This window comes from Salvelinus alpinus, chromosome 34 (assembly GCF_045679555.1).
Source record: "Salvelinus alpinus chromosome 34, SLU_Salpinus.1, whole genome shotgun sequence".
In the NCBI taxonomy this organism is placed as follows: Eukaryota; Metazoa; Chordata; class Actinopteri; order Salmoniformes; family Salmonidae; genus Salvelinus; species Salvelinus alpinus.
This window is the reverse complement of record NC_092119.1, coordinates 26,281,048-26,298,459: the sequence shown is the minus strand read 5'-3', so window position 1 is coordinate 26,298,459 and position 17,412 is coordinate 26,281,048. Positions and strand designations below refer to the sequence as shown.

The window sequence follows — 17,412 nt, the reverse complement described above, 5'->3', positions numbered from 1 at the left end:
CTACTTTGTGCATGATACAAGTCATTTTTCCAACAATTGTTTACAGACAGATTATTTCACTTATAATTCACTGTGTCACAATTCCAGTGGGTCAGAAGATTACATACACTAAACTGACTGTGCCTTTAAACAGCTTGGAAAATTCCAGAAAATGATGTCATGGCTTTAGAAGCTTCTGATAGGCCAATTGACATAATTTGAGTCAATTGGAGATGTACCTGTGGATGTATTTCAAGGCCTAACTTCAACCTCAGTGCCTCTTTGTTTGACATCATGAGAAAATCTAAAGAAATCAGCCAAGACCTCAGAAAATAAATTGTAGACCTCCACAAGTCTGGTTCATCCTTAGGAGCAATTTCCAAACGCCTGAAGGTACCACGTTCATCTGTACAAACAATAGTACACAAGTATAAACACCATGGGACCACGCAGCCGTCATACCGCTCAGGAAGGAGATGCGTTCTGTCCCCTAGAGATGAGCGTACTTTGGTGCGAAAAGTGCAAATCAATCACAGAACAACAGCAAAGGACCTTGTGAAGATGCTGGAGGAAACAGGTACAAAAGTATCTATATCCACAGTAAAACGAGTCCTGTATCGACATAACCTGAAAGGCTGCTCAGCAAGGAAGAAGCCACTGTTCCAAACCCGCCATAAAAAAGCCAGACTACGGTTTGCAACTGCACATGGGAACAAAGAAATGTCATCTGGTCTGATGAAACAAAAATAGAACTGTTTGGCCATAATGATCATCGTTATGTTTGGAGGAAAAGGGGGGAGGCTTGCAAGCCAAAGAACACCATCCCAACCGTGAAGCACGGGGTTGGCAGCATCATGTTGTGGGGATGCTTTGCTGCAGGAGGGACTAGTGCACGTCACAAAATAGATGACATTGTGAGGGAGGGAAATTATGTGGATATATTGAAGCAACATCTCAAGACATCAGTCAGGAAGTTAAAGCTTGGTCGCAAATGGATCTTCCAAATGGACAATGAGCCCAAGCATACTTCCACAAAGTTGTGGAAAAATGGCTTAAGGACAACAAAGTCAAGGTATTGGAGTGGCCATCACAAAGCCCTGACCTCAATCCCATAGACAAATTGTGGGCAGAACTGAAAAAGCGTGTGCGAGCAAGGAGGCCTACAAACCTGACTCAGTTACACCAGCTCTGTCAGGAGGAATGGGCCAAAATTCACCCAACTTATTGTGGGAAGCTTGTGGAAGGCTACCCGAAACATTTGACCCAAGCTAAACAATTTAAAGGCAATGCTACCAAATACTACTAGAGTGTATGTAAACTTCTGACCCACTGAGAATGTGATGAAAGAAATAAAAGCTGAAATAAATCATTCTCTCTACTATTATTCTGACATTTTACATTATTAAAATAAAGTGGTGATCCTAACTGACCTAAGACAGGGAATTTTTACTAGGACTAAATGTCAGGAGTTTAAATGTATTTGGCTAAGGTGTATGTACACTTCCGACTTCCAACTGTCCCTCTATCTCAATGGAATTAGTTAGTCGGATAGGGTGTAAGTGAGGCCCTGTGGTCTCATTAAACACTATCACAACCAGTGGTGTAAAGTTGTAATGTAAAAATACTTTAAAGTACTTATTTTTATTAAGTAGTTTTTTGGGGTATTTCTACTTTACTTTTCCATTTATATTTTTGCCAACTTTTACTTTTACTTCATTCCTAAAGAAAATAATGTACTTTTTACTCCATACATTTTCTCTGACACTCAAAAGTACTCGTTACATTTTTACAGGAAAATGGTCCAATTCCCAGACTTATCAAGAGAAGATCACCTGGTCATCCCTACTGCCTCTGATCTGGCGGACTCACTAAACACAAATGCTTCGTTTGCAAATTATGTCTTGAGTGTTGGAGTGTGACCCTGGCTATTCGTAAATGTAAAAAAACAAGATAATTGTGCAGTCTGGTTCGCTTAAAATAAGTTATTTGAAATTGTTTATATCTTTTACTTTTAATACTTAAGTACATTTGAGTAATTCTATTTACTTTTAATAGTTAAGTATATTTAAAACCAAATACTTTTAGAGTATTATTTTATTGGGTGACTTTCACTTTTATTTGAATCATTTTCTATGAAGGTATCTTTACTTTTACTCAAATATGACAATTCAGTACTTTTCCCACCACTGATCACAACTTTCCACTCCAACACATCACTACTGCTTTCTGTATCATGATCTCTCTTCTTCCTATGTCTTTCCACTACTGACCATTCCGGTCCTTGATGCTCATCCTCCCATTACATACCCTCAGAACTGACACCCATATTGTTCGCGTTCCAGCACAGAAGCTGCTTCACCAACTTTTTCTACATTTCTCATTTTCGTCCGCACTACTCGCCGCCATTTCCGATCGTGTTACGGTGTTGTACCGTCACTACGTTTTTGGCCAAACACATCCAATTTCATACCCACGAACTACAAACTCAGAGTAAGATTGGAAGAGTCATTTGTCAAAAGAGGGGATAACAAAAATCCTTGGTAAGCCAAATTTGAACAATGAAATAATATTTTTTTTAAGTCAAAAGCTCCAATGTCATTATATTCTGTATAACTCATCGTAGTTGTATTTTATTTATTGTTGATTTAAAAACAAAAATGTTTTGCTTTGACATAACAATTTCCGCGCTATGCACTGATTAGTCTGCAGTTGTGGGGAAAAACGCACGCGAGCTTTGATTTACATGTGCTGTTGCTGTGCCATTTCTTTGCATTTTGAGAGTGTGGAGTGTACCTTTTGTTCTGGTGCTCTCGTTCAAGTGACAATGACAGCCTGTCTATCAAGATGCATGGAACCCGCCCCATTCACCCCTCCTGCTCCCTGGCCGTAGCAAGCAGGGAGCAGTGAAGACGAGGTAGCTAGTTTTGAAGCCGTGGCATAAATGATCTCATCTCAGCCTGATCTCCGCTTTCTACAGAGGATCCTATGACCAACACCGGAATAAAGTAAAAATAAAGGTACGACAAATTAATTAACCGACTGTATTTATTTGTTAGGATTGATATGGGGCATTTATTGAAATGTTTATCTCCGAAACTCTTGTCAAATGTTAGTCTGGTGAGGGGAGGGGGGGGTGCGCGCTAGCTACACATTTAGCTAGGTAACGTTAGTTAACGGTAGTTAGGTAGCTAAACAATTTTCATGCGGGAGTATCCATGCCAGTTAGGGAGTGGAGAAATGTAGTTGGAAAAGGGAAGTTCGTCATTTTAAAACAGTGTTGTAATAATCTACCCCAATTATATCCGTTATTTTATAGTTAAACAATTATATCGCAGAGTGGGAATTAGCTAGCTACAGTAGGTAACGTAGCTAGTTATTTCAAAATGGCCTCATCTCCGTTGTCGCCCCAGCGTCCCTGTTGCTCGAGCTAGACAAAGCATGCGGTACAGCTACCAGAGAAGGACATGCGCTATTGCAGCGAGTGCAAAATAAATAACTCATTTCATTATGTACATATTTTTGTATTAACCTATTATGAATTGCAGGATACACACTCGCACTGTTGCGTAGTCAGCTAATTTCTCCATTCAAATAAGCATAAGCGGAAATACTGTCAACGTCAGTATTGTGGGGGAGGGGAGACAATTCCTAGGTGGAGCCAGAGACGAGGAGGAGGATCTCTGGTGGAGCTGTGGGTGTTAATGCTATTTTATGTATTAAGCCTTGCTGCTCTTTGACGTTTAGAACGGTGTAATATAACTGAGGCATAACACAGAGTACAACAAGCACAGCATGCATGAATGAGGTTCCCTCCTTACATTTGGTACTGACAGATTAATTGTTTGGAGTAAAAAACCTTGATTCATCAAAACAATGATTCAACTTTAAAGATGTTTTTTTTCTTTTCATTTAACCTTTATTTAACTAGGCAAGTCAGAAAAGAACAAATTCTTATTTACAATGACGGCCTACTGGGGAACAGTGGGTTAACCTCCTGTTCAGGGGCAGAACGACAGATTTTTACCTTGTCAATTCAGGGATTCAATCCAGCAACCTTTCGGTTACTGGCCCAACGCCCTAACCACTAGGCTACCTGCTGTCCTAATTTGAAGGGGTGTATGTTGGCTTGACCTATGTTTTGTTTTATTATAGCCACATTAACCTATTAGATCCTATTTGTCAATGGATTACAACCTAACAGATTTGTATTGAACAGGCCTTTTAGGTTTGCAGTGTTCATAAAGAGCAAAAAGTCCCCTGCCTGGCACCAGTAACTAGTTTTTGTCTCATCAAAATGATTGCGCCTCCTTTTTTCCTTGTTTTCAGATATCCAATCAGCTATACTCCCATAGTAGACACCTATTGTTTGTGGGTGGAATGGTGAATTAATATGAACCCTGTGTTTTTGTTACTTGTGTAGTATTTTGCTTCTTAGCTAGAAATTCTCCATTATTTTTTACAGTTACCACTAAGGTAACAACGGAGAAACAGAGAAAGTACATGTGTCAGCCTCACATTTTGTATTTTGAATAGGGTCCCTGGCAACGCTACTCATGAATTGGACTAGAAAATGTGGAGTTATTATTTGGGTTCTAGCTATTTAGAACACAACATTTGCTGAATTTGACAGTTGTCTTGTACCCCAGAGGATTGTATCAGACTGTTTGTGCATTTTATCTGTGGTCTGAGGCAGGTCCATTTGCAGTCTTCAGTTCTTGCAGCTAACATGATCTTAGATTTCAGTAAGGGCACCAGTCCAATTATGTGACAGATTGTTTTTCATCATGGTTTATTGATGGCTAATGACATTAGAAGCACATAACCACCCTCTAGTGAAAGCAATGGTTAGGCTAAGTGGTCGGCCATAAAGTCTGCATTCAAGTTAGGTTCATTAACACACTAAAAAGCACTCTCCTGATTGCTTCCAATGGTGAAAACATACAGTAAATGCGACAGTGTCACTTGTGATGTTATTTGTTGCTCCAGTGCTGAGATGTCTTCTCAGGTAGGACCAAAGCTCAATGTCCTTTGCTTGGCAGACTGATAGATTGTGCCCCTGTGATGTCCACAGTCTATCCCTGCAGCCTTAGAATAGATAGATACAAGACATTTGCTTATTAGGAACATTGCTTAAGTTGCTATTATCAACTGTGCTTTTTTTTGCCATAAGCTAGTATAGTGTTAAAATAATCTATTAAGTGCAAATGTTTGCTGTTTTGAACCAAAATGTTACTGTATTAGGTTCCTTTATTTCATACTTGCCTCCTGTTTGATATCATTTCTTGCTTCGTAGATGGTTGATCCATGTAGCAGAGTAGTAACTCCAATTACTGCCCCACCCACTGCTCTCTCTGAGGAGATGCACACCCTGACAGAAGTTCCTTTGTTTTAGTCTGATGGAAAATGTAGTGTGATGTCACACAGGCTCCTGTCCTGTGTTCTCTTCCTACTCTGCTCTTCCCTGCTTGTTGGTCCCTTGGAGTCAACAGCCGTCCCCTGTTGTTTTGAGGCAAGTCTTCTGATATCTTCTCATTCAGACAGAGATACTGCTTCAGGAAGGTTAATTTTCACTGTTCCTCCTTTCCCTTTAATGACATTCTAGCGGTTATATTTTTTGGAGCATGGTGTGTATATCTCAAACATATCACATTTAAACCTGTGTGGTATTCTTTTGACTTTTCTCACCCAGTATGTGTCCTATTAACTTCACTCCGGTAGTACAGAAGTGAACTAACTTTTGCCAATATTTAGATGTTTGACGACAGGTGGCAGTGGGGTGGGATAGTGTATGTACATGAGCTGATTGTGTTTTTTGTTGTTGAGAGAAGCCTGACCTGTCCTGATTTTGACTGCAGTGATGGTAGTTGGTTGGTAACATGCTGTATTTTCGGTGGTTCAGTGGGTCTGTTAAAAGTGTGGTTGTTCCGCCCAGCAGGAGCCTTGCTTCAGACTGGCCTAAAATGGGCAGAAAGGGTGCAGAACAAAAGCTGCTTGTTGCTTGTACAAAAGTACTGAAGCGCTGCAGCCGGGACCAAGCTGCTATGCTAATGCCTGTGCCTCTCAACAGGAAAGGTATAGCAAACTTTCAGAAAAACAACAAGCTATTTATACTGTAGCACATTACATTAATATTTAGCTAACCTGTAGAGATTCTTCATGAAATTCTCTTACCAATGAAAAGTTTGTCCTTATGCCACACACTTCAAACATAACACCACACATTATAAATTCATAAATCTTTTGAATGTAGTTTTGATAACTAAAATTCATCAAGACAACACAGTATTTCATGATATCATGTGTGTTTGTTAGAATGTGAAGTTTTTGTGGCCGGTTTGTCACCAATAACACTCTTTCCGTTTCCCTTCACCCCAGAGAGCCAAAATGTTCCCGAAGGGCACGAAGCGCAAGTTTTCCGACTCCAGGGAGGAACCTGTGGCAGGCGGTGAGGATGTGAATCAGTCGAATTTGGCAGCTGTGAGGATGCTGTCGTCCTACAGCCTGCAGCGGCAGTCCCTGCTGGACATGTCCCTGATCAAACTGCAGCTGTGCCACATGCTGGTGGAGCCTAATCTGTGCCGTTCGGTGCTGATTGCCAACACGGTGAGGCAGATCCAGGAGGAGATGACCCAGGACGGCACCTGGCAGATCATGACCCAGGCCCTGAGTGCTGCCAACGCTGCTGCCCAGTGCTCTGCAGACCGCCTGGTGGCCACCGAGGTGCTGTGTCGGCAGACAGAGGCAGCCCAGGGGGAGCAGGTCCCCAAGCCCTTCCCAGTGGTGGGGTCAGAGGGCTGCCCTGCGGAGGAGGTGGCAGAGGTGGGAATGACTATGTCCACTGTCTCCCCCCAAGCCCCAACCTCCTACCTGCCAGGCACCTTTGGCATGGACCCCTGCTGGGAAGAGGACACAGGTGAAGATGATGATGATGATGATGAGGAGGAGGACAGTGAAGAGTGTGGGTCTGGCTCAGAGGGGGAGGAGAGGGAGCGTGACAGCCTGGTGGAGGACACCAGGACAGCAGAGCAGGTCTTTGGCACGTTCGAGATCAAAAACCCTGCGCCCAGCCCCGACCCTGCTCTGGAGGAACTGTTTTCAGACGTGGATGCGTCTTACTACGACCTTGATACAGTGCTGACAGGAATGCAGAGTGTTCCTAAGATGGGGCCCTATGACCTCCTGGAGAGCCTGTCCTCCCATGGGCCCTCACCCCTCAGTTCCAGCACCAGCTGCCGATCAGACCTCAATGAACTGGACCACATCATGGAGATCATAGTGGGCTCCTGAGAAACAACACACTTCATTGCATACTTACTTTGCAGACTCTTTACAGACTGTGCACGTGGTGCGTACATGGATATGGTGTTATTATATGTTCAGATGTTGAGGGTTTATGAAATCAAGAACATATTCAGTGTTACGACATGCAGCTGTGCATCTCTAAGTGGGCAGAGATTACAACCTATACCATTACGATTTTTCTTATTTTACATACTTTTCTATATTTCTTTTTGTCATACAATCTATTTTTCCAGTTTTGTTTTTATTTATTGTAATATGTATGGACTGAAGAACAATGTCATTACACTACACACAAATAGACCCGAACATCCAAACTTCTGAAGAGATGCATATTTTCCTAAAGAGTAAAACAAATATTAGTGAAACATGTACGTACAGTTGAAGTTGGAAGTTTACATACACCTTAGCCAAATACATTTAAACTCAGTTTTTCACAATTCCTGACATTTAATTCCAGTAAAAATTCCCTGTCTTAGGTCAGTTAGGATCACCACTTTATTTTAATAATGTGAAATGTCAAAATAATAGCTGAGAGAATTATTTATTTCAGCTTTTATTTCTTTCATCACATTCCCAGTGGGTCAGAAGTTTACATACACTCAATTAGTATTTGGTAGCATTGCCTTTAAATTGTTTACCTTGGGTCAGACGTTTCGGGTAGCCTTCCACAAGCTTCCCACAATAAGTTGGGTGAATTTTGGCCCATTCCTCCTAACAGAGCTGGTGTAACTGAGTCAGGTTTGTAGGCCTCCTTGCTCACACATGCTTTTTCAGTTCTGCCCACAAGTTTTCTATAGGATTGAGGTCAGGGCTTTGTGATGGCCACTCCAATACCTTGACTGTGTTGTCCTTAAGCCATTTTGCCACAACTTTGGAAGTATGCTTGAGGTCATTGTCCGTTTGGAAGATCCATTTGCGACCAAGCTTTAATTTCCTGACTGATGTCTTGAGATGTTGCTTCAATATATCCACATACTTTTCCTGCCTCATGATGCCATCTATTTTGTGACGTGCACCAGACCCTCCTGCAGCAAAGCACCCCCACAGCATGATGCTGCCACCCCGTCCTTCACGGTTGGGATGGTGTTCTTCGGCTTGCAAGCATCCCCCTTTTTCCTCCAAACATAACAATGGTCATTATGGCCAAACAGTTATATTTTTGTTTCATCAGACCAGAGAACATTTCTCCCCCAAAAAGTACGATCTTTGACCCCATTTGCAGTTGCAAACCGTAGTCTGGCTTTTTTATGGCGGTTTTGGAGCAGTGGCTTCTTCCTTGCTGAGCGGCCTTCCAGGTTATGTCGATATAGGACACGTTTTTACTACGGATATAGATACTTTTGTACCTGTTTCCTTCAGCATCTTCACAAGGTCCTTTGCTGTTGTTCTGTGATTGATTTGCACTTTTCGCACCAAAGTACGCTCATCTCTAGGGGACAGAACGCATGTCCTTCCTGAGCGGTATGACGGCTGCGTGGTCCCATGGTGTTTATACTTGTGTACTATTGTTTGTACAGATGAACGTGGTACCTTCAGGCGTTTGGAAATTGCTCCTAAGGATGAACCAGACTTGTGGAGGTCTACAATTTATTTTCTGAGGTCTTGGCTGATTTCTTTAGATTTTCTCATGATGTCAAACAAAGAGGCACTGAGGTTGAAGTTAGGCCTTGAAATACATCCACAGGTACATCTCCAATTGACTCAAATTATGTCAATTGGCCTATCAGAAGCTTCTAAAGCCATGACATAATTTTCTGGACTTTTCCAAGCTGTTTAAAGGCACAGTCAACTTAGTGTATGTAAACTTCTGTCCCACTGGAATTGTGACACAGTGAGTTATAGGTGAAATAATCTGTCTGTAAACAATTGTTGGAAAAATGACTTGTGTCATGCACAAAGTAGATGTCCTAACCGACTTGCCAAAACTATAGTTTGTTAACAAGAAATTTGTGGAGTGGTGGAAAAACGAGTTTTAATGATTCCAAAGTATATGTAAACTTCCGACTTCAACTGTATGTATGTATATAGAAATATATATTTTTGCAATATACAGTTTGGGACATTGACCAGTATGGTTTAATATAATTTCCCCCCATATTTTTAATATGATACATTTTAATGTAGCCAGAGTCACCCAATGTCTTCCTATGGTTTGGTTTTAAGCATTGGGCACAGTTGGTCTCAAGATGGGCACAGTTTTCCCCCCCCCCTACTTGATTTGAATCCATCCCTTAAACCTAGACTAGATTTGTTAAAGTATTTAGAGAAACTCTTGCTTGATATCAGCATTAAGAAGCCTTATTTTCTGATATTTGTATTACTACAAATTAAGAATTATTGGTTGACCCATTAAGTTATTCCTTTTAATTTATTTAATTTATTAAATACAGATACAAACATGCCACATAGATTTTTAAACTGAGCCGTGTAGACCCATGTGATATATTATAAACCGGGTGGTTCGAGCCCTGAATGCTGATTGGCTGAAAGCTGTGGTATATCAGACCATATACCACGGGTATGACAACATTTTTACTGCTCTAATTACGTTGGTAACCAATTTATAATAGAAATAAGACACCTCGGGTGTTTGTGGTATATGGCCAATATACCATGGCTAAGGGCTGTATCCAGGCACACCTTAACCGTGGTATATATTGGGCATATACCACCCCCCCCTTTTGCCTTATTGCTTAATTACAACTCAATACCCCCCCTATTCACTATGCATTTCATTTGCGAAAATATATTTTGTACAGAATTCAACTATTATTTTTTACAAGCAGCTCTTTCTCTAAAGATTTCTTTTCATAATGTCTCCTTATCATGATGAAAAGATTACTCAGGCAAACCGTACCAGTAAAATCTGACAGTATTACTCTGGTCATTACTACCACAACACTCCTCTGAATGATGTCACTGCTTCAAACAGCAGCTAGAATTTCAAAGACCTTAACAATTGTAAAGTATATGCATTTTTATATTAAGAAAACATTTTAGGACCTTTGTAAATATTTTTTATAATAAAAGGTGCAAATCTTGTCATTTTTTTAATTTTAATTCATTTGATCAAATTAATCTTAGTATAAATACATATTTTTTTTTTTTAAATGAAATTGATCCTTTTATTTAAGGACCTTTTTGTAAATATTTTTTTAACTAGGCAAGTCAGTTAAGAACAAATTCTTTCTTACAATGACAGCCTGCCCCTTGTTCAGGGGCAGAACGACAGATTTTTACCTTGTCAGTTCGGCGATTCGATTCAGCAACCTTTCGATTACTGGCCCAATGCTCTAACCACTAGACTACCTGTCGCCCCAAAACAGTTGTTCCCATACCGGGAGTCGAACCCGGGCCGCCTGAGTGAAAACCAGGAATCCTAACCGCTAGACCGCTAGTATAAAGGTAAGTTAAAGTATTGTGGTTGATTTGTAGTGTAAGCTGTGTAATGTGCATACCAATCAGTGTACAACCAACAAAAATGTAAATGCACACCATAATATCAATTGATTTCTGTAGTGCTCAAGAAATTGTATTCCATGAGACTACTAACATTGCATTTCTTAACACAGGATTTGAAACTACATAATTTTTTGACTATTTTCATGGTAACAAAAATATTAACAATGGAGTAATTAGGTACTTACATTTTACTATATTATGAAGTGAGACCATTATACTTATTAATGTGTTAATGGAATATTCTTCGAAATCCTCATTGAAATGACTAAAACATATTGAATGACTCATTCAAAAAGACACATTGATCTCCAAATTTGTTCCAATTAATTTGTTCCTCCCAAGGTAATAATTTACTTTTGTAATGTGCACACACACCTTTTACAATTACAATAGACTTTTGACCTTGCATGGATGTACATGGGCCAATCCACCACAATAGTTATTTTCTCATAAGGAAAATGTAATCTTTACATTGTATGAATATAACTTCGTACTCCATGCGTCTGTAACCGTGTTCGATGGTTTTAACAGTAACATAACTCTGATGTGCAGTCAGATGCGCTGCGATGTAGCCTGGGTACTGTGAATTTCAACGCATGTAAAAAGTTACAAGCCTCAAATGTGTTGCATATTTCCCAGCCCCGTGAGTGGTAAAGACCACGCAATGACAATTAGTGGAGGCTTGGTCTCGCCGACCAACTGCTTTCATAATGGGTCTATCCGGCAACTGTCTCTGCCTTTCCATGTTTCCTTTTACACTGTAGTCCCGCCCCCCTTCAGTGGACGTCAGCCCTCCTCCAAGCAAAACAGACACGTTTATCAGCGGTCAGCGAAGGGGGATAGCCATAACGAAAAAAGACACGTCCTTTGAACGAAACATTTGTACGATCTTGCCTTCCTCACATTTCAATAAGATGCAGTGAAAACTCAATTGTGTAAATGACGGTCTTCTGAGAGAGCAACGACTCATCGACAATGCGCAGGATATTTTATAAACCGAGGAGTTGGAATCAAATGAAGTAGCTCCATAATACAGGTAGAGTAGCCTATGTGATTTGTATTGGTAGTATTACGAGCATGTTGTGTTTGCGTTTTCTAGATAGTCGTGTCTCAACAGCACTTCATAAATTGTAAATATTATAATGGTAAAAAATTTCGGGATGCATTATTCATCCTGAACTCAAGCTCATATTTATTGCTTTCTTACACATGAAAATATGCATAAATACAGTAGTTAATTCGAGCACTGTCAACAGCGAGTCAGAAGTTGCACCAGCTTAGGCAGCCGATATTGGGCGCTAGAGCTGCATTGTCGTCCAGGATTGATGTGCCCAGCCGGTAATACACTCAAGTGTCCCCATTGGACCGGCTTGTACATAAAGCATCATTCATTAGCGCCCACTATCTGCTGTCTAGGCTAATGTTGCACATGTAGACCTGGCCAATACAGTAACAGCAAGTACACAAGTTGCACATGTAGGCCAATACAGTAGCCTATCAACTCACTGAACAAGAGCCTTACATTACAAACTAGATTTAAAACTATATGAAGACAAGACTCAAATGATGTGTATATTTCATACTCAAATGTTGATCAGTGAAAGTGATCAATGTCTTTCCTGTCTAGATCTATGTTGGGTCGTGGCATGAAGTGGAAACAGTTGTAATGAGGCAGAGGGGCTCAATATCTATTTGCCAGAGAAGGCTGAGGTCCAGGCTCAGGGTGGGTCTTCTTACCTGCCTCATCTGCAGCAGCAGCAGCTGGTGCTCAGCCTATGCCTGGACAAGCTACAGCGCAGTCGAACAGGAGCAGAACTAAGCCTGCACCGCTCAGTGCTGCTGGTGAATACCCTGAGGCAGATTCAACAGGACATGCAGAGGGATTTGCCAGGTAGTCTTGACCTGTCAGCCCACTCACTCTCCCCTCACCCTGATGCACCTACCCACACAACTGACCTCTCAGACTTGCCTTTAAATGCTGTCCACCATGACTCTCTCAGAGATGGTATTTGAGAGGAGGATGGCCCACTCACCTGCCCAGGGTGTGCTGAAGGAAACACACTGGGTGTCTCCTCGCCGCCCCACCCTTTGTTGCCTACATCTTCCTCACAGGACAGCTCCTCTGGGCACCCCAGAGCACAAAGCCCTTCCGCACACCTTCGCTCTTTTGAGGGCGAGATGACAAACTCCCTGGGCTACCTCATGGACCTTGCCCTGGATGACATCTTTGAGGACATTGACACCTCCATGTACGACTCTGATATCCCCTCGGCCTTGGCCGGCTACCCATCCTGGGTGTGCGGGGTGTCGTCCTGGGGGGACAAGGGACTAAAGATGTGCTCTAGTTATACCTCAGCCAGCACGTTACAGCAGTGTCTGACCGACCTCAATAATCTGGACCACATTATGGAGATCCTAGTCAACTCGTGAAACATGTTGTTCACATCAAGGGGTCATGACCTGGTTGTTAAGGATTTGGACATCATCAGTATTTTTGTCATACGATAACAGTTTTATTAAGGTGACAGAGACTTGACGGTGTATCTACTGAGAACACAATGTTCAGTTTTTGAGGGAGTCAGCAGAATGCGAGAAAAAATACTTGTACCTTTAGTGCTTGTGCTATTATATAATGCCTCTTCTTGAAATTGTACATTATCTTTGCATTTAATCAAATTACAGCAGCCACTTTTCCCTTTAAAAAACAGTGCCTTAAAGACTTAAAATAATTCTGTAGAAATGTAGTATTTGAGTTTCAATGAGGAAAGTTAAGAATATATCCAGTGGAGAGCTGAGCAGTGAGTGCCTTCCTCCACATGTGAGTGTCATGTAAAGGCTCAATACAACCCAGGATCATCCTCCCTTCCTCCATGTCCCTTTGTCTCTCTTCAGCCCCTGCACTGCAATGGGATGTAATCTTAATTCACTCTGACATCCCACCAGTGCACTAGCTGGGAGGAGATGAGAGAGATATGGAAATAAGAGGGGGGAGGAAAATGTAGGACTACATATCTTGTCATGTAGGACGGGCCTACTTGTGAAAAGGTGATTGTTTTGCTCTCAGTATTACATTTCTATTCATAGACTCAACCCGCCAGCCAATCAAATGACATGTGGGAGGAGTGTTCTCAATCACCAACCCCTTATTTTCTCTGTCTGGAAAAGCAAATCCTGGTGGTTGAAATGGAAGAGAACTGGCTCAGATGGAGTTGTACACATGTAATAACCTCTCTGTTACGCTGCTTTGTGCTGATTAGCTCCATCATACCCCATTGACCAATCACATGAAAAAATGTCTGTGGTTTAGAGTATTTAGGCAGTTTAACAAAACACAGAGGAACACAATGGGGGAAAGATAGAGATGGAAGACACCAATAATGTGATTCCATAATTAGTTAAAGCACAAACAATCCAGTTTTCCACAACACCTATCCACAGTAAGAAGACACACCCAATCATTACTTATTTTTCTATTTGGACCATGCACTCTAGATGTCAAGCCAGGTTTCTACAGTGAGACTAAGGCTGCGTTTACACAGGCAGCCCAATTCTGATATTTTTTTCACTAACTGGTCTTTTGACTATTCAGATCAAATCTCAGAAAAATATCTGATGTGATTGGTTAAAAGACCAATTAGTGGAAAATAGATCCAAATTGGGCTGCGTGTGTAAACGCAGTCTTAGAGATGGGTATTTTACAAAATATATGGACAAATGGGACAGTCATACATTTTTGTAAGCTTTTATGTTTCTCGAGATCATAATTGTTTTGAGGTGTAGCAAAAATAGAACAATTGGTCATGAGAATGACTCCTCTTATTAGCAAGTTACAGGTCTTCCTCCAGCTCATTCATGTTTTGTTAGGAGGCTGATAGTAACTTTGGCTTGTACATCTGCTGTATCAAATACTACTAGTCAATGTGTTCACTGGCTTTTAAGTGCAATATCAACTTTTTAGATTTGTAAATAATGATGATATGGAATGAATCAACTTGGAAAAGATTCTGCCATTATCCTGGTTCATGTAGTCAGATGTCAGTATTTGTTTTATACGTACATTGAAATTAAATTATGTTTAATAACATTTTAAACTATACAATGCTTTGCGTCAGTGGATGTCTTCCCATTGCAATTTCTGTGTTTAATTCTGTTTTAACATAATCACCTGACCCACAAATAATGAGTAAAAGTAATACAGAGATTTGCCTCTTGATTCTTGTTAATGAATATTAACCCTTGTGTGGTTTTCATGTTTTTGTTATTAACCCAATGTTTGCAAGTCTGATGGACCCACAACATGATTGGGTTTTTAAAACAATACAGCCATAACAATTTACGTAAAAAATACTTAATACTTAGATGTTGACTTATATCAGTTACAATAAATATAGACAGCATACATGGTTAATATTAGCCATTTACCTCTGCTAGATCACATTTATCAATAAAAGCACCATTTGTTTTTTGATAATGTGATTTTTGTAAACAAAAATCAATTACAATCAAGACATGGGTGGAATAAATCAGGTTTATCTTGAAGCTATACAAATGAAACAGGGTTTTCATCACTATTGATGTTTATTTCTTTGAACTGAACAAATTGGAAGGACAAATTGTGTTGCAAATGTATTTCTTGCACTTGATGTGTACTGTGTCTTCCTGTCCTTGGGTCCACACACATTGCAGCATTTCTTCTTGTTGCTACCGGCTGCAATCTAGAATGATGAAAACACTTAGTTCAGGTATTTTTCTAACATCTCATTCACATATATAGTTACAGCAGGCCAAGGTCAGACAAACACATGCAACAACATCACTCACACTTACTTTCAGTATTGGAGTTGGTTCTGTGGGTCAGGCGGATGGGGCAGCAGCATCCTCCTCCTGAATCCTCCTCACGATGGCTGCAGAAGCTGGGGTCCTTGACATATGTTGCCTCCTCTGGATTTGAGGTCTTACTAATGCTTTGACCAGCTCCTCGAGAAATAGCCGTCTCCTCTGGAGCTTCGCTCTGTTCCAATCTGGGTTCAACGCCATCCAGATGACAAACGCGTTGTACGCCGAGATGTCCAAGATGTTGAAGAATATCAGAAGTGGCCAGCATAGGGTTCTTCTTTTGCAGCGGTAGCCAGTCACCAGCTTGTCTAAATTGTCCACCCCTCCTTTTGTGGCATTGTTATCCATTAAGGTTTCTGGTTTTTGATGTTCCTGGCCGCAGATTCTCCCATCCCTATGCAGCATACTCATGAGTACCACATTTTTGCCTTTGGCACATAGGACACGGGACGTGTCGGCCCGTGAACACAAACTTAGAGGAATTGATAGGCCTGTTCCATCTATTCAACAGCTGAGGTGGGAGCTCTTTTTTTTATTGAATTTTTTTTACCCCTTTTTCGTGGTATTCAATTGGTAGTTAGTCTTGTCCCATCGCTGCAACTCCCGTACGGACTCGGGAGAGGAGAAGGTCGAGAGCCGTGCGTCCTCCGAAACACAACCCAGCCAAGCCACACTGCTTCTTGACAGTGCTTAACTCCAATTCCAGCTGCACCAGGAATCTTAACCTGGAATCCAGCCGCACCAATGTGTCAGAGGAAACACCGTACACCTGGCGACCGTGTCAGCGTGCATTGCTCCCGAACATCCCTGCCGGCCAAACTCTCCCCTAACCTGGACAACACTGGGCCAATTGTGCGCGGCCCCATGGGTCTCCCGGTCGCGGCCAGCTGCGACAGAGCCTGGACTCGAACCAGGATCTCTAGTGACACAGCTAGCACTGTGATGCAGTGCCTTAGACCACCACGCCACTCGGGAGGCCCTGAGTTGGGAGCGCTTGCTTGTTTTTTTAGTACTGTTCCTACAACCGTCAGCTTCGTCTTAAGGAGCTCCTGTCCCAGCTTTTGCGAAGTAAAAGTTATTGCATGTGATGTTGTAGCCACGGAGTCCCTGTGTCACGTCCAGGACAACCCACATCCCTTGGTTCTTCTCAGGGGCTCCTCCATCTGGCTTCCCCATATACACTTGCAAGTTCCACACATATGATGAAACAGCATCACAGGCAGCCCAGATCTTGATTCCATATTTAGCGGGTTTAGAATGTATGTACGAGAGGTTTACCGATTATGATTTTTCGATACAGATACCGATTATTGGAGGACCAAAAAAAGCCGATTAAAAATGTGTAATAATGACAATTACAACAATACTGAATGAACACTTATTTTAACTTAATATAATACATCAATAAAATCAATTTGGCCTCAAATAAATAATGAAACATGTTAAATTTGGTTTAAATAATGCAAAAACAAATTGTTGGAGAAGAAAGTAAAAGTGCAATATGTGCCATGTAAAAAAGCTAACGTTTAAGTTCCTTGCTCAGAACATGAGAACATATGAAAGCTGGTGGTTCCTTTTAACATGAGTCTTCAATATTCCCAGGTAAGAAGTTTTAGGTTGTAGTTATTATAGGACAATTTCTCTCTATACGATTTGTATTTCATATACCTTTGACTATTGGATGTTCTTATAGGCACTTTAGTATTGCCAGTGTAACAGTATAGCTTCCATCCCTCTCCTCGCCGCTACCTGGGCTCGAACCAGAAACACATCGACAACAGCCACCCTCGAAGCAGCGTTACCCATGCAGAGCAAGGGGAACAACTACTCCAA

At 41.3% G+C, this 17,412-nt stretch overlaps 1 protein-coding gene and 1 long non-coding RNA gene across 6 annotated transcripts; both read left to right on the top strand.

Moving 5' to 3' along the window:
- Positions 1–2,157: 2,157 nt before the first annotated feature.
- LOC139563788 (cell division cycle-associated protein 4-like) lies at positions 2,158–10,326 on the top strand. Of its 5 annotated transcripts, XM_071382702.1 has the most exons (5): positions 2,158–2,519; positions 2,799–2,996; positions 5,273–5,488; positions 5,915–6,051; positions 6,355–10,326. In XM_071382702.1, exon 5 carries the CDS (start codon positions 6,364–6,366, stop codon positions 7,264–7,266), a length of 903 nt encoding a protein of 300 aa, XP_071238803.1. In that variant the 5' UTR covers positions 2,158–2,519; positions 2,799–2,996; positions 5,273–5,488; positions 5,915–6,051; positions 6,355–6,363; the 3' UTR covers positions 7,267–10,326. The 5 variants fall into 5 exon arrangements, with proteins under 5 accessions (XP_071238803.1, XP_071238805.1, XP_071238802.1 ...); XM_071382704.1 differs by having other exon boundaries at positions 2,158–2,996; positions 5,372–5,488; XM_071382701.1 differs by having other exon boundaries at positions 2,158–2,996.
- Positions 10,327–10,696: 370 nt separating this feature from the next.
- Positions 10,697–14,944, top strand: LOC139563790 (uncharacterized). Its single transcript, XR_011672639.1, has 2 exons — positions 10,697–11,779; positions 12,371–14,944. It is a non-coding gene; the product is annotated as an uncharacterized lncRNA (long non-coding RNA).
- Positions 14,945–17,412: the final 2,468 nt, after the last annotated feature.